The sequence below is a fragment of the Manacus candei genome, unplaced genomic scaffold (assembly GCF_025592945.1).
Source record: "Manacus candei isolate 608988 ecotype Guabito, Panama unplaced genomic scaffold, ASM2559294v1 h1tg000071l, whole genome shotgun sequence".
Lineage (NCBI taxonomy): Eukaryota > Metazoa > Chordata > Aves > Passeriformes > Pipridae > Manacus > Manacus candei.
The window spans coordinates 6652494-6677031 of record NW_026138119.1 but is presented as its reverse complement, the minus strand read 5'-3'; the positions used below and the strand labels follow the sequence as shown (position 1 = coordinate 6677031).

General features: G+C 40.4%; 1 protein-coding gene across 6 annotated transcripts in view; it reads right to left on the bottom strand.

Annotated features, from left to right (window-relative positions):
* CDK5RAP2 (CDK5 regulatory subunit associated protein 2) overlaps nucleotides 1-24538 on the bottom strand; it is a 72435-nt gene that overhangs the window by 1844 nt on the left and 46053 nt on the right. For 2 of the 6 annotated variants that reach the window (XM_051807864.1, XM_051807860.1), the window contains exons 25-37: nucleotides 22322-22919; nucleotides 20140-20372; nucleotides 17940-17988; nucleotides 17019-17194; nucleotides 15755-15880; nucleotides 11069-11185; nucleotides 10610-10799; nucleotides 10277-10398; nucleotides 8699-8947; nucleotides 7751-7843; nucleotides 7216-7475; nucleotides 4794-4940; nucleotides 2821-2959 (exon numbers count right to left, since the gene is read on the bottom strand). In XM_051807864.1, coding sequence (XP_051663824.1) covers nucleotides 2821-2959; nucleotides 4794-4940; nucleotides 7216-7475; nucleotides 7751-7843; nucleotides 8699-8947; nucleotides 10277-10398; nucleotides 10610-10799; nucleotides 11069-11185; nucleotides 15755-15880; nucleotides 17019-17194; nucleotides 17940-17988; nucleotides 20140-20372; nucleotides 22322-22919 — 2499 coding nt within the window. The remainder of the gene's footprint in view (nucleotides 1-2820; nucleotides 2960-4793; nucleotides 4941-7215; nucleotides 7476-7750; nucleotides 7844-8698; nucleotides 8948-10276; nucleotides 10399-10609; nucleotides 10800-11068; nucleotides 11186-15754; nucleotides 15881-17018; nucleotides 17195-17939; nucleotides 17989-20139; nucleotides 20373-22321; nucleotides 22920-24538) is intronic. The other 4 variants (XM_051807865.1, XM_051807861.1, XM_051807863.1 and 1 more) reach the window with 3 other exon arrangements.

Sequence of the window (24538 nt, the reverse complement as noted above, 5' to 3'; positions counted from 1 at the left end):
CAAGACCATTCCATGTGAAACAGGAATAGCTCAGCACTACGTGTAACATCCCAGGCACCAACAGCCCCTGCGATCCTGAGTGCCCAGTTCCCTCCACCTAAGGCAGAAAGGAAGACTTTCTGTTCATTCTGAGGGGAGCTGGTGCCTGATTTAACTCCAGTTTGAGCCATTCTATATCCTATTTGGGCTGGGGAGGGCAGTTAGTAGGGAAGAGAGAAAATTTGCAGGGGAGATGTTGTGGGGGGACCATGGGCAGGTGGCAAAAGGAGTCACCCAGATCCTCCAGCAGTTCAAGGACAAGGCAACCCCTCTGGACCATGGGGAAATCCTGTCAGGGGCTTGTTCTGAAGGGTTCCAAGTTCTCTCTGTTCATCCAGCTACTTTGGCTCTGTGGGGACAGCAGGAGACCTGTGAACAGAGGAGGGGATGTTCCCAAACAAAACCAGTATTTAGAAATGTCAGATTAAATCTGCGAGTCCCTAATCTGTGTCAGCTCCATAACTGCTGAAATACACCCCTCACAAGTACCAATTTGATATTCCAGTCTCAAAAATAAACAATTTAGCCATAATAAAGATTTTTCATTACAACAGCAAGAACCCAACAACTCCAAGGGTAGAGCTGTCATGAGATAATTACACCCTTGGCAGATTACTGCAATTTGGCACCACATTGTTCCACGTTCAGAGGTTCAGAGGAGGTTTATAAGCAACGAGTTCTCTCACCACAGAAAGCACACAAGAATGAGCCACAAGAATGTTCCAGTCTCTGCCTCTAAATATATTTAGGAATGTTCAGTTAAATAACAGAGGGAACCTGAATATCCTCAGTGGAGTGGCCAGGTAACAGGATGTGTGGAGAATGAAGGTGGGCAAGGTCACCTATGGAAAGGAAAGAGATGCTTTTCCTTTCTTAACAGCAAAAGGGGAAAGGAAGAAATCTCAAAACCAAGTGTGAACATCCTGACAAAAATCCAGCAGCTTCACATGATCCCCCAGTTTCGCTGTATGCTTGGTCAGGAATTTGTGTACAGATGCAAATTAGAAACATTTATTAAATTGCTCTTTAAGGCGAAGGCAACTCGACATCCATAATTCCCCTAATCAATGAAACGTAGAGAAAATCACATCGAGGCCTTTCTGTGTAGCAGAGTGCTCTCTGCTCATAAGAGCTCTGCTAGTAAATTCATTTCACCTGGCAAACTAGATTTTTTTCCTAAATCAAAAATGTTAAATTCAGCCCATGAAGAGAATTTGGAGGCTGTGACACTGCTGGCACAGCTGCTGCTCCCCAGGCAGCACTTTTGCATTACAGAGGTTTCAAAAAATGCAGGTTTCAGTTTCTCAGCCCCTCGTTCAGATGAGGCTCAAAGCCCTGCAAAGAGGGAGCAAAATTAGGGGGAGATGTGCTGTTTGCACATTTCCACAGTGGTGGAGTGGCAGAGGGATAATACTTTGGCTACAAGGGTAAAAATCTCTGTTGATTTATAACCTGCCTAGTTCTGAAATAAGCCAGTGTGTTCCAGATGTCACTGGAACTGGAGAAACTACACCAGTAAATCTACCCCAGGGATATTATTTGGAAAGACATACTACAATAGCTTTGATTTTTATATGACAACCCCAAACTGAGCTATTTAGCTTTAAAACTTGAACAAAACACAGTTTATGATTTAATATAAGTAATTTGTACATCGTTTAATTTAACAATTCTGAAAGAAGTGACCAAAAACCAGACCATAAATGCTTAAAACAACAAAAATCTGCAGGCAGGAGACAAATGGACCTTAGATATAAAAGTTACAGGCTATGGAGCAAAATAACATTTATCACTCTACACTGCATTTAAATGACTTGAGTCACATATAGTGTTATGGTCATTTTTATAACTTTGTATGGTGTGGAACATTTTCCAGTCTAGGTGAATTATTGATTGGTAACACAAGTGCCACTCCAGCACAGACTAACGAGCCATTCAGTCCCACCTCTTCAGAGAAGGTAAGGAAGGACTTTATAATTTTCTTTTTAAAGAAGAAAATTAAATCCCCCTCCCACAATACACATATTGCTGTAGTATGAAGGTAGAGGAGACATCCATTCAAAGCTCTTCTGGTGAGTGATTAAACTCTAAAGCAGCAGAGATGGATCTCTTCAAATCTGGCTTAAAACAGCTACAATACTGCCCATGTCCCACTTGTTTTCATGTTTCCAGCTAATTTCCTAGATACAGGATGCTAAGGGTAAAATATCATTTCACAGCATGTCCCAATTTTTCTTTAAAAAAGGACTCACAATAAATTTTTGTTTCTCTTATTCTGAGCCTTGTTCTCCTGCACTCCCCAGTCTGGTGCAGAACACTGACAGATCTCCTTTGCTACAAGGGCAGCATCTCAGAAAATCTAAGAGCCTAATTCCATGTTTACTAAGACTGAGGCAAAATCACAACTCTGAGAAGGACAAAAATCTTTGGCTGAAAAGGTCTACAGCAACAAGCTTTGCCTCTGTCCAGAACTGTTGCAAGATAGAAAAAATAGTATCCAAAATGGAATAACTCAAGTGGCAATCAGAGGCAGCTGCATGGATTGACATGTTATCAGTGGTTTGTGTAAAACCATGAACTGCTTCCCATGATATTCTCTGCAGCTTTCTGTACTTTGGGCAACTTTTTTCCACTGGACTGAGGCTCCATCAGTCTGGCACAGCCTGAACCTCCTGAGCTTTTTGTCACTGTCAGCTGGGAGTGCACAAGGGAATGCCAGTTGTAAAGGCAGCCACAGACTACAAAAATGAAATAAGAATCATTAACAAAGCACACACTCACACTGGTCAATGATGACTTTCTCCATGTTTTCCTTCAGCTGGTTTGTGGAGTGCAAGCGTTTCACTGTGCTGTGCAACTTCCTCTCTTGCTCAGACAGTTTCTTCCGTAATCGAAATATTTCTGCTTTCATCCCTTCATCCTAAATTGAGAAAAGAAAATATGACATTAAACTATTACATAAAAGCACTATCCACACTGAGAATTGCTCAATATTTTTGCACAAGTACTCTCAAGCTTCCTTAGAGTATGAAAAACTTAAAGGAGTGAAAGATGTCTGAGTCCTGTCCTTCCTCATTCACATCCCCCAGGACACCTGTGACATGATTCTGTGATTCTATGACACCTGTCAAGAGACAACTACAATTCTTCTATTACACTGGAGAAAGTCTTAACACCAGTGCCTATTTTTGTTTCTGAACTGGAAAAGATAAGGAAGGGCAGTGCCATGGGATCAGCAAGTGTCCTGTCTGCAGGTTCAGAACTTCCATCTTGCTCCTCCAGTGTTCTGTTAATAGTTGGTGCTGCCTTTATCAAAGGGCTAAAAGGCACTGGACATATGAGCAGGATGGTTTAATTGCAAAATTATTTGACAGTATCATTATTAAGGTTCAGTTTTCACCAGTTCCAACCAAGTTATGGTTAGTAACTTGCAAAACAGGATGGTGAGCAGCCCTGACACATCTTCCAGTATCACCAATTTGGATCCTTGGGCAAATTTAAGCTTGCACATTTTTAATCCTGTGCCACTTGTTAATTAATGTGTCTCTGGAATTTGCCCCCAGTACTTAGCTCTGCAGAACTGATTACTCACAACTCCTGTGGGGCTGCAGAGAAGGCAGTGAATGCCCTGTATCTTTTACAATCAAGCTTCAAGAGACATTCTTTCATATGCTGCATTTAAGACATCAGAAGCAATCTAATACCCTTAAGATCTCGGGATGTTGGATAAGAAACTTTAAAAAAGATTCTATTAGGCTCTAATTAGGTGCATCCTGGGAGCTCAAATCCCCACACACATTAAGGTCAGATTTTCCTAAGTGACTGATCCAAATGAAGAAGGTTTGGATCAGTGTGACAGGGAAGCACAAGATGCATCACCCACATACTGAAAGCCCTGAGTGTGTGTGAGGTATGTTCAGATACTGCAACCCAGGCCAACATTTAGCTGTCTGTATAGCTTACGCACATGAGCATAAAAATGGAAGCACACACACTTGCCAAGACATTCCAAATATGGAGCTGAAACATCAGTGAATATATCAGACAGCAAACTCCTTCTGCTTTTGTGAGTCTATATAAGGATGCTAGAAAACATCACCAAAAATGTCATGAAATTATATATAAAATGTTTATTTTCCTAAAGTTTGAGGGGTTTTTCAGGAATATCCTACTTCCCTTAAAAAACACATACAAAAACCTCAGTGAAAACACTTCAGATTTATTCTAAAGCCAGAGTTTGAAACAGTTGCATTGCTGAGTGGTGGTACCCAGACAGCAGAGATAATTCATTCCTCATTTAGTTTACTTTCATTCATTTGCATAGTGCAATCCTTTTTAGTTAAAATGTTATAAAACTTGTCTTGGGATTTTGTCACACTTTTACAAAAGCATCCTCTTTTACAGCTTTGGCATCAACAACATTTTGTAGCTGAGATTACATCGAAGTTGCTGATGTTTCTGTTCTTACTGGAATACACATAATCAAATTGAATTTGGCTCAAATAACAGGGAGTCCAAACCTTGTCTTGCAGAAGTGGAACATTTGCCACCTGCCTGGGTTTCCTGAATATCCTGTGACAGGGTTACAGATGACATCTTGATTATAAAGTATGTTGTAAATTAACACCTGGGCACACAATATGACCACAATATGACAGGAACCAGCACACACTGGACATCCTGGGTTCATGATTTTCAAAAGAGTTCAGAAAAAAACCTCAAATCCAACAAATTCCAGTGAAACCCAGCAGTACCTGAGTGCCCTGAGCAGTACCATGAGCAGCTTTCAGGGGAAGGGAAACTCTCCAGAGGAGCTTCAGTAAACGTGCAGCCTCTTCTAAAATCTGCTGCACTGTGTGAGTATTTGTGGAAAAGCCATGCAGGGATGCCTGGGCTGGTACCTGTATCACAGGAGTAGAGACATGTCATATTTTATACTTAAAACATTATGGAAATGTAATCTTAATGAATGGATTTAATCCAGTGGGTGTGATTTCATATTTAAGATAATGTACACAGACATTGTTTGCCATAAAAACTAATTTGTTAGTTAACAAAAGCTGATGAATTATGCATTATCTGAGAATTTCAGGGAGGGAGGGGATTCATCCTAATCAATAACCATGATTAAGAATAGATTATATTTACTAGATTTCCTTTGCCACTTGGTAACAGTTGGCAACTCTCTTCTTTCTCCATTTGCATTTCGTGTCATGTTATTTGAAAGTCAATGATTACAGACATCAATTTAAGCAATATAGATGTTTCTTCCTTAGCAGACCCTTTAAACTGTTCCATTTAATGCTAAAATAACCATCAGGACACACATAAAATGTTTTCCTCTGCTGACAGATGAGAAAACCAAATTGAAGGAATTGCATAAATGTGAAATAAAGGAGGGAAAGAATGTGAGGGGAGCAAATGAATTACCAAAGCAATGGTGCTACAGAAGGGGGAAGGGTAATGAAGGAAAAGCATTTGCAGTTCCTACCCCATGCAGGATATAATCTGAATATTTATTTAGCATTGTTATCTAACCAGAATCCTCCTGTCACATAAAACATCCCATTTGCTAAGTAGTCTGAAAATTCAGTGATGTAAAGCTTGATAGGAAACTGCAAATTGTGAAACTTACTGCTTTTATCTTTACACCAACAAAACAAGTTAAAAACTTAGATTACTTTTCCAGTCATTATCAGTATGTTAACTAGGTCATTTGGAAATATATGATACTTCAGAGAGTCTTAACTGTCATTCAGGCATCATTTTCCTGGGTGAGCACACATGTGATACCACAAAAAGAATTTCAGAATTGTGGAAGACTGCACCTTCAATAGCTTCACTAATTATAACTGCAAAAATAAGTAGCACAAATTTATCCCTGCAGTTAAGACCTTCTGGTTTTTGAAGAGCAGCAGGAATGGTTTTTACAACATTTATATTATCATAAAATCATAGGGGTGAAAAGGACCTTCATTAGTCACTTAGTTCCCTTTCCCACTCCAAGGCAGCAAAGCATTACATGGAATTTTTCAAATATTGGCATAATCATTTTTAAAATCCCCTCCAGTAAGTGTCTCTGAGCACCCTCCATGCCAGTGGTTCATTATTTTTACCACTGGCTGTTGTTTTCAGTGCCTGTTCCAAGCCTTTCCTGTTGGGGTTTAAGTTTCTTAGTTCTTTATTAGATGCCACAGACATGCACAGACTGTTCCTTCCCTTTAATTGAAGCTTGTAGGCAAATTTATCTTTTCAATCCACCCCAAATATGCCATCATTAACTGTGTCCAGGAATTGAAAATATTACATAAGATAAAATGAGCAGAAGCAAACACTAACCAGTTCTCCTGATTCTAGAGGAAAAGGACTGACATTATTCAAGACAACACAAACATTTGATTTGTTTAAACATTGTTATGTTTAAGATTACAGCAAGAGCACCATGACTTGTTATTACTGTGTCACAGGGTGCAGAAAGGATGATACACTGTGTTCCAGAAGACAATATTTGATCATTAATAAGATATTCCAGTCTCTGGATAGCCACTGATATTGCTAAAATGCTCAGCTGATACCAAGAAGTGAAAAAATATTAAAAAGCTTCCCTGAATAGGAATGTAATATGAAACAACCCTCATTAGCATGCATCAATCATTAATGTACAGTTACAACCTGGTGTTACTAAAGGGCTGAATTCAACTAAGTGAGGAACTTTATTAGCTCTGTATCCCATTTCTTTTAATTGTCTCATATTTCCTGCATTAGTCTCAAACCTGCATTACAAGAAAATCTCAATTAGTTTTATCCTTAGATTATTTTTACACACCACTACTTTATGCCCTCTTTGAAGCATTTCAGACTTTTACCTGAGGTTTTCTGTTGTTGCTTTCATTTGGTTTTTTTATCATTTCCAGCGTAACAAACACCACTTTTCATATAAAAGCAAGCAGTTTTACCTCATTTCAACTTGCAAGTAAAACTAAGATTGCTTAAAGCACCAGAATTAACTAATTTACCTGTAGCCTCATTAACTCAGAATCACAAATAAGTGCCTGCATTTAGATGAGGCTTGGACCGTGAAGGTCGAGGTGTCCTGAGTCATTCAGTGCCCGCTGCACAATCAACCTGGTTCTTCTTCTATAAATTCACCCTCCTTTAGCAGCTTTCTCTGCTTACCTTTACTCCAGGCTCCTGCAGCTTCGTACCAGTGATGTCTCTCAGGGAAATGTCCATTTCTGCCAGGACCTGCTGCCCCTCTGTGATGTGTTTCCTCAGGGCCTCGTAGTCCTCGATCAGCCCCAGCACGTGGCGCCCGTTCTTGTCCGCCCACACCCCGTGCCCGGGCACCAGGCGAGGGGTGCACGTGGTGCTGGAGCAGGAGGTGCTGCTGCAGTGGGAAGCACTGTCTACATCATCCTTAGGGGCTGGGAGTGTACCTGGGATAGAAAAATAGTGGACTTCTTTTATCCTTACGTGCGGAACCGATTCACACTAAATTTCTCTCAAACCACAGGTCTGAGGTACCGACAGTTACAGGATCACGGAATATTCTGAGCTGGAAGGGACCCACAAAGAATTTTAAAGTCCAGCTCTTAAGTGAATGGCTCATACAGGGATTGAACCCCCAACCTTGGCATTATTAGCACCAGGCTCTGACCAACTGAGCTCATCTCAGGGTCATAACTCACATTTAGGACACATTTGGACGTACCTGTTTTCCCCAGGGAAATGCAACGTCCACTCCTCTGCTTCTGCTGCTCACAAATGTTTCTGCTGGCAGCAGGGCATTTGCAAAGGTTTTCTACTAAAAAGTGAGAAGGAAAACTCTTATCAGTAGATGTTTACATCCATTAAAAAAACTTCCCAACTCTACTCCTTTTATTGCTGATGCTGCACTTGGACTCAGGAAGCAGGGAAATGCAGCCATGGATCTTCCAGTATTTACCTACTCTTGTATTTTAGCATCTATCCAAAGTTCTAGATATCTCCCAAAATAGTAAAAATATCTAAAATACCTCTTGAAGAGCATATTGTAATTAGCAAATGTAAGCTTCCCGTTAATTTCTCAAGAAGTATGACACTCTCCACACTACCAGACTAAAGATCTTCCAAATTCCCTAAGCACTTATGAGTAAAGACAGCAACCTAAAAACCTAATAAAGTCAGCTGTTGACATTCCAAGGAGTTTTTCTGGCTGTATGCTGGATGTATGGAAAGCTGTTACTATGCAGAGCACTTTAAGCAGCAAGGAAGATTTTCATGCCCTCTGCATCCCATGTACATTTATACTGGAACAATAACCTGAGTGTAAACATTACATTTTCCTTGATTTGCTAAAACAGCATCACTTAAAAATGATTGAAATAAAGGTAAAATATTTCTCAAGGGCAAAAAAGGGACAAGTGATTTATCCAGAGCCCATTTAGTGCATTTATTGATCATTCTTGGGTAATACATATTCACCCTTACAAACACTACAGAGCTCTGGAGTGAAAAAAGAACCCCCAGGTAAGGAAAATTTCACTTCACACCCCCTGCACAAACAGCTCTACCAGGAAGGGGATTTGGGTGCAGCTGATGTTGTATAAGGCTTTTAGAGCATCTTTAAAGAGCAAGGCACAGGTTCCACAGCACAGCAAAAGCACACACAGCACAGTACCATTCACTCCTGCACAGTGCTGAGATCCTGGTTTGAAAAGACAGTTGATATTAACAGCTGACACTGATGCCACTTCCTCCCTCTTTCCTTTGGAAAGCTGTTCCTCTAATTTTTCATGCAAGGACTTGTTGGTCTCGATGCTCCTTTCCAGCTGCACCCGCAGACTCTGTATTTCAGTCAACAGTTCGTGTAAGTCAAGTGGATTATTCTGATCTTTTCTGAATTCCTCTGAGGCATCACATCTGGGATCTGAGACAATTTCAAAAGAAACACTTAAACATCTTTAACTATTAAAAAATATTAGCTACTAGAACGCTCAGCAAGTAAGTTATAGCCAGTGTTATCCTCAATATTAAGAATTAACTACAAACAGCACTGAGATAAACAAAAAAGCACGTCTTAATTGCTTCTATCCAGGAAAGATTTAAAGAGCTGAAAATTATTTTTCACTTTGTCCATTAAAGCTACTAAGTCTCAAGCCAAAAGCTAAAAAATGTGATAAAAACAGAATGAAGAGGATTTAGAAAATCTGAAGCTCAGTAATGCACAGTCTGGGGAAAGAAAAAGGAATGGGTAATCTCAGAGTACAGAGGAGGGATGAAGTAGAATTGGGAGTTTAATTTTACACACAGAATTAAAAACAAAGTAGTGATCACCTGGCAACCAGAGGAACAAATCTGAACATGAAAAAAAGCAAGGGCTGTGTTTGCCTTTTCACAGAAACAATTCCATGTATTCTTTCCTGCTGAAATCAAACTCATGAGGGTGTTCTCCAGACAGTGGGAAGGGGCTGAGCTACACGAGGAGGGTGCTGCTACTCTCTAATGGCATCACCAGTTCCACAAGAATCACTTCCACCCTGAGCCAACTTTGGCTTAAAGCCTTGTGCCAACAGGGCTCTTCTGCTGCAGCCAGGCAGGAAATCCAGTGGCAGCAGGGCATATTAGAGGAGCAGGGAGAAAAAAAATCACCTTTTACAAGAAGTTCCAATAAGGAATTTGCTGGATCTGGCGAGGGGAATGCAGCAATGAGCAGCATTCCACTCTTTTATCTCACCACACCAACAGCTACGTGGTGGCACAGCTTCCTTACAAGGGGTAGGAAGAACTCAGGTGAGCTCCAGTCCCCCTCTCACCTTTAGTGACATCAAAGTGGACTGGAAATTATTAAACAGCTCGTTCAGAAAGCAGTGCCAGCACTTCTCCCAGCCCCAGGGAGAAGCCATACCCTCACCTTCAGCCAAGAGAAAGCACAAGCTACCTGAGTAAGCACGACCTGTGAGGATGCAGCAGCAGGTACTTAGATGACAAGTAAATATCTAAGATTCCCAGGAAGCCTGAGCCACTAAATCTTCAATTCTTGTTTTTAGCTTAGCTAAAAGATAAAGAAAACTTGGGGAGTGTGCAGTCAACATCTCAAACAGCCTGGCAGTGACACCAAGTAAAAAGCAGCATTTGATTAGCAAGTTGTCAGTTCTCTCTACACAGCAGAGAAGCAGAAGCACAGAAACAGTGACCCAGCCCTACAAGGTCATATTCAGAGGGAAGGGTTGCAAGGGCAAATGTTGTGCATTTATACCTGTCCTCTTCCTTCTTGCTTCTTCCAGCTTTTCATACACCTTGATCTCCGTCCGCAGCGACTGCAGTAACTTCTCATTCTCCGAGATCTGATGCTGCTTTACATTGATTTCTGTTTGCAACCTGTTAAGTCCCAATAAACAGCTGAGTTAAATTCTTATTTTTTTTTTTTCAAAATCTAAAATCCATTCCTCTTTCCCTCCGTAATTCTTGCCTTGCCTTTTGAATACATCCATGCACCTCATTAATGTTAATGGCTATGGCTAAACACGTGCTTGTCACATTGACAATCTTCTTCTCTAAATGACTGTTTAAATGTGGACAGAATCAATACCTGTTTAATTCATTACGACTGCTGTAAATCTGACATGTCAGGTATCTGATTTCATCTTCCTTTTGGCAAATTTGTTTTTGCAACTTTTCGTTTTCCTTCTTGATGCACTCGTGATCCTCCTGAAGATGCTCAATGATTGCACTCTTTTTAGAAAGAGATTCTCTTAACTTTTCATTTTCCTTTTGTTTATCTGAAACAAGAAGAAACACAAGGTATCTGTAACACCCCCACTAAAGCTATGGTTTTTAACTAAATCAGCTTTTTCAGAGACTATCAGAAAATAACAGCTGCTACTCTATTATTGTTAATCCCAGCTTGGATGCTTATGGTAGAGCATGGAATTTCAGGGGTGGGGAGAATGGTTAAGTCAGTTTAATGAGTAGAATGTGACTATTTTATTGTTTTCTGATCTGGGATGAGTTGCAGGCTACTCCTGTAAAGCACAGTTCACGTTTTTACCTCTGGATCCTTTTGCTAACATTGCATTCAGAACTTGATTTTGCTTCCTCAGGAAATGTATTTCAGAAGTGAGGGAATTATGCTGCTCTGAGCCATGGATAAAAATGTTTGCAGAACCTATAAATATATACATAAAAGATGATTTATGAGTCATCTCTAGGTCATTAAAGATTAAACTTTCCAGACAAGAACAATTTAAAAAATTGCAGAAAAACATGTTATGAAAGCTATTTCTCCACTATATATTTTGAAGGTTATCACTACAGGCTAAAAGGCAGCTCAGGTTAATGCCAAGTAATCCAAAGCCCTGAGCATCACAAGTATCTCTCATTGGTGGGCAACCATTACCAAAATTGCAGAATTATCCCCAGCAGTCTTTACCTATCAGTTAATATCCCAATAGGACAAAATGTAGGAGTATTTTGTGACATTTCTATGACTTGAAAACTGTTGGAGGGTTTATCATATATTTTAGTCTTGCTCTGCTCATACTCCATTGTATTTAGTGAGAGAACAACTAGATTCTACCAACTAATCCACAGGGACTAATGCAGGAATAACATAAATAGTCTGGCAATAGATCTGTTACCACACAGCCAAGAGTCACTGTCTTGGCCTCTGATTACAAACTGAGAACACATTTATGACCACAGGGATGAAGATTCATCCCTCTTAAATTCGTGCATCTAAAATTCAGATAACTGAGCCCGACTTGATCAACCATCAGCAGCCACAGGGAGGAACAGGCCCCTCCAGAGAGCTGCTCACCCCCTGCATCCTCTCCACACCTCTCTGGGGGTGAGAGCCCTGTTCTCCAAGAGCTGCACTTCTCTCCAGTGCCTCCATGAGAAGCTTTGGAAAACCAGCACAATTTAGATGTCTAAATTTCAGAAAGATAAGGGTGATGAATGCTACCCTGAGGATCTTATTGTGTTAGTCATATGAACATAAGCGTTAAATCCTGTATCCAGTCAGTCAAATTCCAGCCCAGGTACTCCTCATAATGTACTGTATTTATGTTACTCATCCCCCAAGTGCACTGTTACAGTGCAGTCTGGAAAGTGCCACATTCCACTCTCAAGGTGCTGCCTCTGAAATGCAAGTCAAGTAATTGTTATTGCCCTTTACAGCCTTCTCATAGTCAGTAAAACACTCCAGGACCCACTGGAATTAAAAGTATTTTTCAGTTGATTGGTTATCCCAGTATCTCCCGAGATAACTACAAGAGTGTCAAGTATTTGGTTAATAGAGAAATAACCAGCTGGCAGAAAAAATTAGCTGAGTGTATGAGGAGGATGCCTTTCAGCTCTGGCAGTTCAATTCAATTTGATGTGCTGCACTTCCTCTGAGTAATCTCATTTTATTGTAATCCCAATTGAAGCTTTTACCCACTACCTAACTGGGATGTAGTGTGCCATGATATGCACCTCTTGTCACTACTGAAAGACTCAAAGGCTCCAGAAGCCTGGCACTAATGGCATTTCACTATCTATATGTTAAAGAGTTGAGGCAGCTCTGTGAACTCAAAAGGCTTTTCCCTTTTCAGACTTTAACAAAGCAATTCAAGTTGAAGTGGCAAGGCTTGATGGTCTCATCTTGATTCTAATTTAATTTATTGCCCATCACCCAGCTTTATCCTATTTGAAAAGTTATGCTATCACAGTTCTACTGAAAGGCTTTAGAATATAACTAGTAGTTATCTTACATAATAAGGGATAATGTAGAGCCAGTGGTAATAGGGACACAATCCTGCAATTTGACCCACTATTGAGACTACTACTTCTGTGCAGAGCCCTGCTGACATCAATTACACTCTCCACAGAGGCAAAGGTCCATCTAACCAGAGGAAAGTGGAGCATCAGGGCCCACAATTGCAATACACTTGAGTTCTCATTCTGTTTTGTGCTGAAAAAGTGAGTGCTAAGGAAGCATACCTTGAAGGTTTCAAAGGAAACACTGACTGAAAGAAAGGTACTATTGAAAATCACAGCAAAGAGGAAGAAAATATTCATTCCCAGGTAAAGCAAAATAAAGGCATTGACAGATGAAGAGAATTCTGAGTAGATACAGTCACTTATGGGTTAAAAAAGCAAAAAAACACCTATTTTAATGTTAACTGCCATTAATAACATTTGAAACCTGGGAAACTCAAAATTAAACCTTTGATTTTGTTTTGAAGCCTAACATTTGAAATGATTGAAGCAATTATTTTAGTTCTACTTGCACTGCAAACCTCAGCTCTACAGGAACGATGTAGTCATTACCAGCACTTGAGTCATTTATAGAATACTGGAAGCCCAGAGGCATTTAAATACTTAGAGAATCTAAATATTAAAAATAACACGGTAAAAATAGTGGGCAGATGTGAGTATGTACATCCCTATAATATTTATTAGACAAGAATAAATCTATGCAATTACTTCAGTTGAACAAATTATTCAGTATCATGAATTTAACAGGCTCTCATCAACAATTAAGTATGTTACAACTTGGCTTTCTGTTTTAAAGGACAACAAACTAAGGATATTAAGTTAAAAGTAAAAGTATTGAATTCATAGAATCACAGAGTGGTTTGGGTGGGAAGAGACCTTAAAACTCATCTCATTCCACCCCCTGCCATGGGCAGGGACACCTTCCACCAGCCCAGGTTGCTCCAAGCCCTGTCCAATCTGGCCTTGGACACTCCCAGGGATGGGGCAGCCACAGCTTCTCTGGGCAACCTGTGCCAGGGCCTCCCCACCCTCACAGGGAAGAATTTCTTTCTAATATCCAACCTAAACCTACCATCCTTCAGCTTAAGGCCATTCCCCCTTGCCCTATCACCCCATGCCTTCAGGAATCTGCCTCAAACTTCACTTGTGAACTTCTTTTTACACTAAAAGTCAAAGAAATCTCATCTATTACGAAAAAAAGGAGCATCATTATTAGAAGAGAGCACAGGCTTATCTGATCTCATGAAACAGATCTTCAGTACAGAGAGAAATAAGAAGGACTGAAAGTACATAGTAGCAAAAAGGAGCTGTTCTAACAGGTAGTTGTTTTTTTTCCTTTACTTTCCCAAATTTCTCCTCCATGCATTGGTAGATGTGCTAAGGCAACAAGAAGACAGATGGAAGGCATAAGACAGTTTATAAAGAAAATATACTTTCACTGCATTAATGGATGCCCTTGCCAGAATCTTTATGAAGCTTTAAAAGAGTTGGAAGTGTTTCAGTGTGGTTATTTCACGAGCACAGAATGCCTTTCCAGCAGTGTAAATACTTCATGGATGAAATGGATGCTTTTTATCCACCTTTCCATCACTGTAAATTATCCCTGAAAGCAAACTGCCATGTGCAGGTTGCCTCCATTTAAACAACAACAGAAATGGATCATGGGGTGATGTAAAACATAATGAATCTAATGTCAGTATTAGTGAAACTGAGGCAAAGGAAAGTACATCTGTATTTATTGCCTGCTTTCAGTCTGAGTAATATTTCATATTAATCAATTGTCCTGTGGGGGGAATGTGGGAGAGTGAGAGCAAAGTGCAGGGAAGTGTAGGTACAGGGTGCTTCAAAGGTGCTCCAAAAGCATCCTTTTAGTGCAAGCTGGCTATCTCCTCGTGAAAAGTTTTAAACACAGATCAGAGCTTGGCTTTCAGAGATGCTGAACACCAGGAACAGAGAGCACTGCCTCCCAATTTGCATAACTATTCTTAGCATTTTTCATCCGCTGCTTTATATCAGAGTTTGGAATGAAAACCAACTCCGTGTTAAAATTTCCATCAGTCGCTGTCAGGTATTTCTCATTAAAACCTCACGGTGGCATTTTGTCCAGGACACATTTATCCCTCCAATCAACTCCAGTGACAAGCTGACATGGCCCAGGCTCTGTCTTGCAGGCATTTTGTCCCTGTGTGTAAACACAAGCTGGCTTTAGAGCAGTCAGAAAATTCCAGAGAAGGCATCTCCAGCTGGCAGTGGTGCTGTGCTGACTGCCCCAGGTGTACATGGGACAGGGGCAGGGAAGCTAATTCTACACAATTCCTATTTTGGATCAACAGCAGGGATGTAATTCAGAGCAAAGCATCTCCTTCTTTATTCAGACTGAAAAATTCATACTGAAATGATGTTGATAAAATGGGCTTCCCCTCCTGCAACTGTCCCTGGCTGGACATGGCTGAGAAGTGAAAGAGGACATCCTAAAATACAAGAACATTGAAATAATAATGGTATCCTGAAGGCACAAAAACAAAAAAGGGAAAAAAGCAGGCTGTTTGCTGGTAACAGAACTAGGAGGGTCTTTCAATTCTCTGTATGAAATTCAACCACAGCACCATCAAATGTTATAGAAGTCCCTGGCAGCCCTGTTCTCTGAGCAATGTGTGCATGTGCAGGTTTGAGGCTCTGTGGTGCACGTGTATCCCATAAAAGATTTGTGCTTTGGTACTGGGTACACTTCCAGCACTGGACTCAAGGAAAAGGCACATCAGATCTGTATTTATGCCACTCCACAGGCAGGGTGGGAAACCAGTGTCTGCTGAGAGGCTCAAAATGCAGCAGGACTCTGAGAAAGGCACATCATTTTAAGGGGTGGGGTTATTAAAAAAAAAAAAAAATCACACAAAACATTTCCAGCAGCATTTGATCTCTCAGGCTCTCATCAGAAAAGGTGGATTTCATTTCTCATGAAATAAATTCTTACCTTGATCTAGTTCCTTGTCTGTTACTTGTCTCTCAAGCTGCTTCCTCAGTCTCTCATTAGTTTTTATGGAGTATTCTAAACGCTGTCTCAGGATTCTAATTTCTTGCAGATGCTCCATTAATAACTCTAAATAAAGCAGGAGACCACTTCTTATTTTGAGCAAATTACTGTATTCTTTTACACTATGTACTCCTGCCAAATCTAATGGCTGTTAATACTAAAAGATGATACAGAGCTGTTAAAAATGGCAGATATTAAATATCTGACTCCACGACAGTCTTTTTTTTTGTACAGTGCTCAAGCCATGCATTTAGTGACAACTCCTACTCCACATTTTAACTTAAGCAATATTCCAGTTTTAAGGCTCTTCAGATTTCTTCTTCCTGCAAAACTGGAGTAGATAACAATTTTATCTAGTTAAACATTCCCTGTACTGAGAAATGAATTCTAACTCTGCAATGCAGCTTCACACTCTGGCTCAACTCACCAATCATATACATTTTCCCTTACAATAGGAAGCTCCCAGAGTAACTCAGACAGAAATTTGACTTTGACTTACCCAGTGCATACCACAATAAATAAATCTGTTGAATCAAGTTTCATTACTGTACCTTTTCCTTCTTGCTTTGCCATTCTACCATTTTTCTTCCACTGGCTGCAAGTTTCAGCTTAACTCAGGAGCTGATCTGTTCTACCTGTCACTGTCTGATTTGTCAGTTTATCCCTGTCACACACTCCTGGTTTACTCTGCAATATTTCTCCCTGAGCAGTCGGTGCCAGCTCAGACATTAAATTTTCATGGCTGCCGATAAAGTACTGCAAGCATCACTCGTGCTTAGTGAAACTATCCAGGTCAAACATGACACCACTTATTAATTATGCAGCACTTAACAATCCTCCAGGAAACACAACTCTGGCTTTCACAAAATTAGAAAATCTCTCTTTTTCAACGTAATAATCTCTTGACAATTGTCTATTTTGCCCCTATAACTTGTCTATTTAAGGGCTGTCTGGAGCACTGTAAAAGCTGAGAGTCTAAAACAACAAAGGCACAAATGATCACGGTTTATTTTGTCTCAAAACAGGAGGCAGCTCACATCCTTGCCATCTCTGTGTGCCTTATCACTGGAATTGCAATGATTATGCAAGGAACTGGAAAGCTGAAGCAGACAAACATTCTTCATTATTTCTTAATTAGTTCCCTAGTGTGTTATTCATCAGCTTTTCCCAATATCCAGCGAATCTTCAGTGGGAAAAACATTACCTGGGGGGAACTTGCTCGGCACTTTGCTGTGCTGGCCTTCCAGGTCACGCCTGTGCTCGGGTGAGCCAAGGGGAGACTTCTCTGACAAATCAAAGTCAGACAAGCTCTGAAGAGCAGATGGTACTGGGGACTCATCCTGCAGCTGCTGGTACATCGTGGCGTTCTTCTCGTTATCCCTTTTGTGCCAAACAAAACGGTTTTAAAATATAAAACGTTGGTTTTTGACTTTGGAAGCACAGACAGAGGGTTTGCTGTCAAATTCACAGGTAAAGCAAGGGAATTTATACAGGAAACAAACCACTACACATCAGAGGTCGTATCAAGACTGAAATTCAGAGCTCACTGAAGTCAGCAGGAATAAGCACTGGACCTCCAGCCCGCTTTGTATTTTCCAGCACCAGGTATTCACCTTGGTGTTCAGGGGACCTCAAGCTGCCTTGAACAGGCAGCTGAGGGTTTCTGTAGCACAGAAGAATCCCAGGCTGGCATAAAACCAACATATGCAGCACAACAACACCTGCTCCCTTCACCTTCAGCAGAAGGGGGCTGTGAGAATGAACCTCAGCTGTGCTGCAACTTCAGTGATCTGAGCCAGCCCCAAGGTCACAGGGAGCTCCCTGTCCCTCCTGGCAACCAGGATAATGTGTGAACATCCACCACAGTGGATCATGGCACAGGTATTGTTTGTTCATCACTGGAACAGTCCTGGTAGCGGGATGTTTCTTTTTCAGTATCTCAGCTTTTTGATGAGAAGTGGGGAAAAAAGCCTTCGTTTGTTTTCGATGGATATTTTATTAACAAATTGAATATTAATAAGCAAAGCCCTGCCAAAAAGCAAAACAGTGGAAGTTGTGCTACAAAACGTCCTTATCAACTTAAGAAACAACCATATTTTTGCTAAACATTCAGTTGCACTCTTACCTTTGAGCTAATTCATAAAGTATAGTAACTTCTGTACCTATTGATTCTCCTGCAAAGCAGAAACAGCTGATTAAAAACACATACTGAGAATTACAATTTTTTCCCCTCCATCTTACTCTATTTAAATATAGAATGGTAAATTAATGAGAAATTAGAGAAGTCAACAGATACTCACACGCTGTGTGTTAGTGTCAAATGCTGTACAGGAGTAAAACTATTTATAGCTTAGCAACAAAGCAGCATCTTGCTCTGAAGCTCAAAAAAAAATTAATAGAGACCACAGGTGCCAGATTTTACAGCCTTGGTGTTTCAGTTAGCACACAGATGCGAAATAATTGTGCTGTATGCAAAAGGATTAAGAGTAAATGCTTCAATAAAAAAATATATAAATAAAATGATATAAAAACAATTCTGTTGCACTTGGATTTTGTCCACCCAGCGTCATGTTAACCAGTAATTCTTCATAAAGAGGCACACACGGGATTTTGCCTGCAATGTTCTCTGTGGAATTGTGTGTGAGCACAAGCACAGTTTAGGGCAAGAGACCTGGACTCAGACACTAATTTGAATAAGGAAATGAGAGTTTCATGGTGTCACCTTGGCTCCCCAGATTTTAAAATTTTTGTGCAATTAAGCAAAAGTGGCAGGGAGGAGCTGCACAGCTGAAATTTCAGGGGAATGAACTGAAGGTCAGGATGGAAATGCCGAGACAGACGGTTGTTTATGCTGCTGCTTTACAGTCAATTCTTAGCACACTGGATGTTCTTTACGACCCTACAAACATCCTTTTATTTTAATGTGTGATTCAATGCAACACCATTGTGTTAGATATATTGAATTGTCTCAGTTGTCAGTGACTTTTCACAGTATATAGGATACCATCTGTTGGCTTAAAGGCATTTAATGTTTATTCACTACAGACTTCTCATTTGTAATGCAAGGAGTCTCTGCAGCCACTGAAATCGTTGAATACACTCAATCTTTTATTACCCTGCTATGACACACTGCCTGTAATACCTTTTTCTCATATAGAGCTGCTTTATATGAGCAATCAAAACTGCAACATGCTGCTGAGATCTTTAATGAAAGGCAGAACACAGATCATGGCATGGCTGGGCCCTGAATGGGGCTGAACAAAGTCATCTTCCAGAGCCAATTCCAGGAGGATGTGGGGGTCAGGGTCCCTATTTCAGGTGCCTCAAGTGTTTTGCTGAAGGTGTAATTCCTGCTGCTGACATCTGTGGAAGTATTGCTGGTTGTCTGGGTCAGCAAGAGAAACACTTGCAATGTCAGGAAAAGGTTTTTCTTGCTGAATTACTCATGATAACGTCCCTTTTCCATCACTTTCCTGCTAACCTTCTTTAAACTACAGACTGAAGGCAATACGCAGGATTATAATCTTCCTTCAGGTGACCAATGTCAATTGTGATGCTCATTTTCCCACACATGATTGCATTTTAGCTCTCTGTCATGAAAGACAGTGTGTATTTCCTAACCAATCAGACTATTGGCAGCAAGATACAGGTCCCTTGGGCAAATCATAGAATAATTTAGGTTGGAAAAGACCTCTTAGACCATTGAGTCCAACTGGCCACCCAGCACTGCAAAGCCCAGCACTAACCCATGTCCCCAAGTGTCTTCACCAGAGTCAGCTAGGCTTGAAACAGGAAATCCTGAAGCTAGGTGCAACAAAACTTTTATCAAACTAAATATAACCACTGTATTTTGGACAGTTAAAATATGCTTGTGTTAAGATAAACAGCTCCAAATAACAGGTGTCAAGAGAGAGCACAATCACAAAAGTAAAATCCAGCCATGGGGTAATGGTCATAAACTAAAACCCAAGAAGTTCCACCTCAACATGGGAAAGAACTTCTTTCCACTGAAGGTGGCAGAGCTCTGGAAGAGCTGCCCAGGGAGGGCGTGGAGTCTCCCTCTCTGGAGACATTCCAAACCCACCTGGTGTTCCTGTGTCACCTGCTCCAGGTGACCCTGCCTTGGCAGGGGGTTGGACTGGGTGATCTCCAGAGCTCCCTAATTAGCCTGTGATTCTTGTTGGAGCACAAAAACTTTACCTTCCAAGACAGCCCTCCCCTATAAATCATTTTAAAGCAACCCTTCCACTAAAAACACGATAAAACCCTTCCCATTTGGACAACGTGAACACGTGTGACAGCGAGCACAAAACACTGCTGCTTACCATAGAGGAATTTCATTTCCAGCTTCTCAAACAACAGGACACTTTGATTCAGCTGCTCACGGAAGCCTTCAGCAACATAATAATCAACATCACTGGCCTGAAGCAGCTCCTCAAAGGCTTTAACCAGACTTGTCAGATGCTGATGGTAGGTGACACAGCCACAGCGGATCTCTTTAATTTGTTGGCATTGAAAGGAGAGCTCTCGAGCTTGGGAATGGACTAATGAATCATATCTGAGAAAATGAAATTATCTGTAAGGCAATTTGCTGACCGTAAGTGACACTTAAATAAAAATAAAAAGCGAATTAAACTTATATTCCTGGGCTATAATTTTATGCGACTCGATTTGCTTTTAAAGCGCTTTTACGGCCGTAATGAGAGATGTGTGGTCTCTAAGTGTTGAGTTTGGTATTTATGGGCATAACTGGTGGGTTATTCTCCATCACTGAACTGCTTGCTTCATTTATAAAATGGGCCAAAACTAAGGGAATGACTCGATGGTCTGCTGGGAAAGAACCCAGATGGCACCAAAGGTGCCAAATTTAGATAAGGAAGAGTGAATCCACGAAAAGAAGTTTTAAGAATACACATATTTTTCCTGACTGGATTGTTTTGGGTTTTTTTCAGGATGGGTTTTTTGATGCTTTGTGGGTTTTTTTTCCTTAATTCATTATGGAAGAACAGAGCTGTCCCTTCTGAAATTTTATGTATTTACATACAAAAGTACAATAATGGACTTTCTGGTTTCACCCAGTCTGAAAATTCTGCATATTTCTGCATGTTTTTTACCAGAGACATGACCATGACAACCACTGTAGTGTCCACACTCCTGTACTTCACAAGCCAGGATATAAATTTCAACTCAATTGAATTTATTTATTGAGTTTACACTTGCAAATGTAGACATCCCCTTTATACTGCCACTGTCTGTACCACAGGTATAGTTCTTTGTACAGAATCATCAATTAGTGGAGAGAAAAATAGAGAGGATTTGAAAGAAAACCAACCAAAATCTATAATGGTCTGGGTTGTTATAGAATTTTTATTGTCACTTGTATATAAAATAATTCAGTTTTGGGTCTGGCACTTGTGACTCATGATGTTGTCCTACACAGTGGCCATAAAAACTTCACAGTGACCCATATTGTCTCATTCCTTAATTTACAGTTAGATCTTCCTTTGTAAAATGGCTGAGGTGTATTTTCAAGGTATGTAAATTTGTATGGGCTACATAACACAATTGTATTTTACAACAGTAAGACTCAGAGATATAACAGTCCATGTTGGTGGCTGCTTAGTGTCTCCAAATATTTCTCCTCAAGCATTTGGAAGAAAGCCACAAAGCTAAATCCCTTTCTTTGTTACACTTCCTGGCATCCTACAAGCCCTCAGGACAATAACAATATTAAAAAGGGAAAAAGGGGGGTGGATGTTAAAAAAGGTTCACTCTTATAAGCCCCCATTCTGTGGCTGTGATTTGCACATATGTAGCCAAAATGCTGCCCCTGGTCTTATCATTCAAAAAGCAAGACTGATACTTTCCAGTCTCCCATAGATGATTTTCCAGCTTATGAGCTTATGCTATAAAATTTCATTCATTAATTTCTATATATATATATCCACTTTCACAGGAAAGCATCACAACACTTCAGCTGCAAAATAAACGGGAACTAGAGCGGAAACGTCTTATTTTACACATGAAGTCTGGTCCCATGAACAGAAGGGCCAGCGTGGATGTGCCAGCCAACTGCCCACAGAAACGTTCCTGGCTTAAAAGGGATGTTCCATTTTCTTGCACTTGTCACCTGAAAAAACCCTGAGTGATGCAAAACTGTGACACTTGGATTACAGAGCTCAGCCCTTCTCACAGGTAACCTGAGATGTGGCTGCTCAAGGGAGGGTGTCTTGCAGAAAAGAGAGTTGTGGACCTGAGCTATGGGCAAAGACAAAGGTGTGTGGCACAGGACAGTTACACATGAGCTTATCAGGACCAGTTCTGTTGTAGAGGAATATTGTTTTGTACTTCAAGGGGCCTTTTAACTAAGTATTTCAGTTTATTTATGGTAATGTTGGTGAAATAGCCTTTACTATAACACACTTCTATGTGAATAAAATTATCTTCATGTTACCTTCCTACTGCTGTTTACAAAACAGAATCTGAAATAGCAATGGTTTTACTCACTTGGATGGTGATGTTTCCCCCAGTTTGTTCTGAAGGTGATACACTTCATCAAGATGCACATTTGCAACTTGCTCTTTCTCATGTTCTGCCTCATTTTCCAACAGCAGTTCCTTAAGGTTTTGTGCTGCCCATGTATCAGGTGCTTTTGAAGGCTCTGAATTCCTGTTTTCAGCGTGGATCTCATAATCCAGCTGATGGACATCAGAGAATGCTCTGATGTCTTGCATAGCTTTATGTGACACTTGTGTTCCAGACCCTTCCACGGGCAAGGCTGCGTCACTCACAACTTCGTTAGGAACGCCACTGAGCAGGAGATGGTCAGAGCTCTGCAACTGAAACAGGAACATTTTGTACTTTTCAAGCTCAGACTTCATATTCTTAATTCTTTGTTTCAGTTCTTCTACATCATCTGTGGCTTCACAGTCATCGGGTGCATCTGTACTTGTTCCACTCCATTTGCAGGAGCGCGGGCGCTCGGAACCCGAACGTGCAGTGGCTGAGTCCATGTCCTCGTGTTCCATGGGATAAAACTCTGCATCCAGCTCTTTTAATGAACTCTGAATATTCCCATTGCTAATGTTATGATGATTTTGCGTGTCTGAAAAACAGGAGGCTTGAGAGTGAATATTAATATTTCTTTATCTGACACTCTGTTCTCAACAGCACCAGAATGAATTCATTTCATTCTGCAATAGCAGAATGAAAATGCAGATAATTACCAGCTATACAATATTAGTTTGGGACTTTCGACCTCTTTCTTTGATTTGTCTGTTAATTCAATAATTCAACCCCTTATCACCTTTCAAATAAACAATACTCAAAATACACCCACTTTCTTTTCCCAAACGATTGGAAATTCCTTTTGGCATATGCTGTCCTGAATCAGACACCATTGAGGCCCAGACCTTTGCAGTCACAAAGATATAACCTCAAACACGAGACCATAAGATTTCAAAGGAGACTCTGACTTTACATGGTTCTTCCTAAAGCTCCTAATTAAATATTCCTCTTCTCCTCACTTCAAAAATCTATACAAAACCAATTGGAGCATAAAGTCAGCGGAATTTTAAAAAGGTTATCAACAAAATAGTAAAATTTGAAGAAGGGGGCTTTAATAACTTCTTTTTAAAGGTTGATCTAAACAAAATCCATTAAAGTGTTTAGTGTTAAAGGTTTTACTGGCACACACTTGACGTGCACATCACATTCCTCAGGTGACTTTGCCATTCCTAAGTAATGCAATCACCCCAGATTCAGCCCAATAAAAGTCATATATTCCTACATATAATCCATGTTTATTCTTGTGTGTGTATTGAGGGCTCTATGTGTTAGTAGCTAGCAAAATGATTATTTTCTAGTTACCAGTAAATTAAATTTTGCCCTCCTATTAGTTCTGCAAAAGATCACTATGAATTAGAACTTCCCTTTCGGGAGTCACTCATTGATCTTTCAGAGGCCTTAATACTTTCAGATTGGTTTCCATGGAGAATTTGAATGCCCAGGTTCAAGTTTTAAATCAGCACAAAATCTCAGGAGGAGCAGCTCTATATGAAGGCCCAAGTCAAGTTCAAGCACAAGCAAATAAAAATAAATATAACATAAAGCTTGAATAAAATAAAGCTGTGATACTGGGATATCAACACTGCCCAGAGAAGCTGTGGCTGCCCCATCCCTGGAAGTGTCCAAGGCCAGGTTGGACAGGGCTTGGAGCAATCTGGGCTAGTGGAAGGTGTCCCTGCACATGGCTGGGGGTTGGAACAGGATAATCTTCAAGGTCCCCTCCAACCCAAACAGTTCTGTGTCTCTGTGCAACACTTCATTCATCAGCTTCTCCTCCTTCCCTACCAGTGGGTTGCTGCAGTAACACAGATGTCAAAAAACCCAAATACTTGGTGAACTCTTAAACTCTGAAATCCTGATTCCATGTAAACAGATAATAAACAGATAAAATAATAAAAACAGATATTAAGGAAGAAATATTTCAGATTAGAGCACTGGCTGTAGTTTTAATGAACCAGTGCTCTTTAATTAAAGGAGAACTAATAAGCTCTCTGTGCATATATGGCCACACATGGAGCACAACCCTGCACACCAAAGGATCACAGATTTGGCCATATCCTCTCTCTACAGTATTAATCAGGTTATTCAAGCTCTCCCAAAAAAGACTAATGGATGATGCAGAAACATGGAACACATAGTATAAAGCCTATTTATATT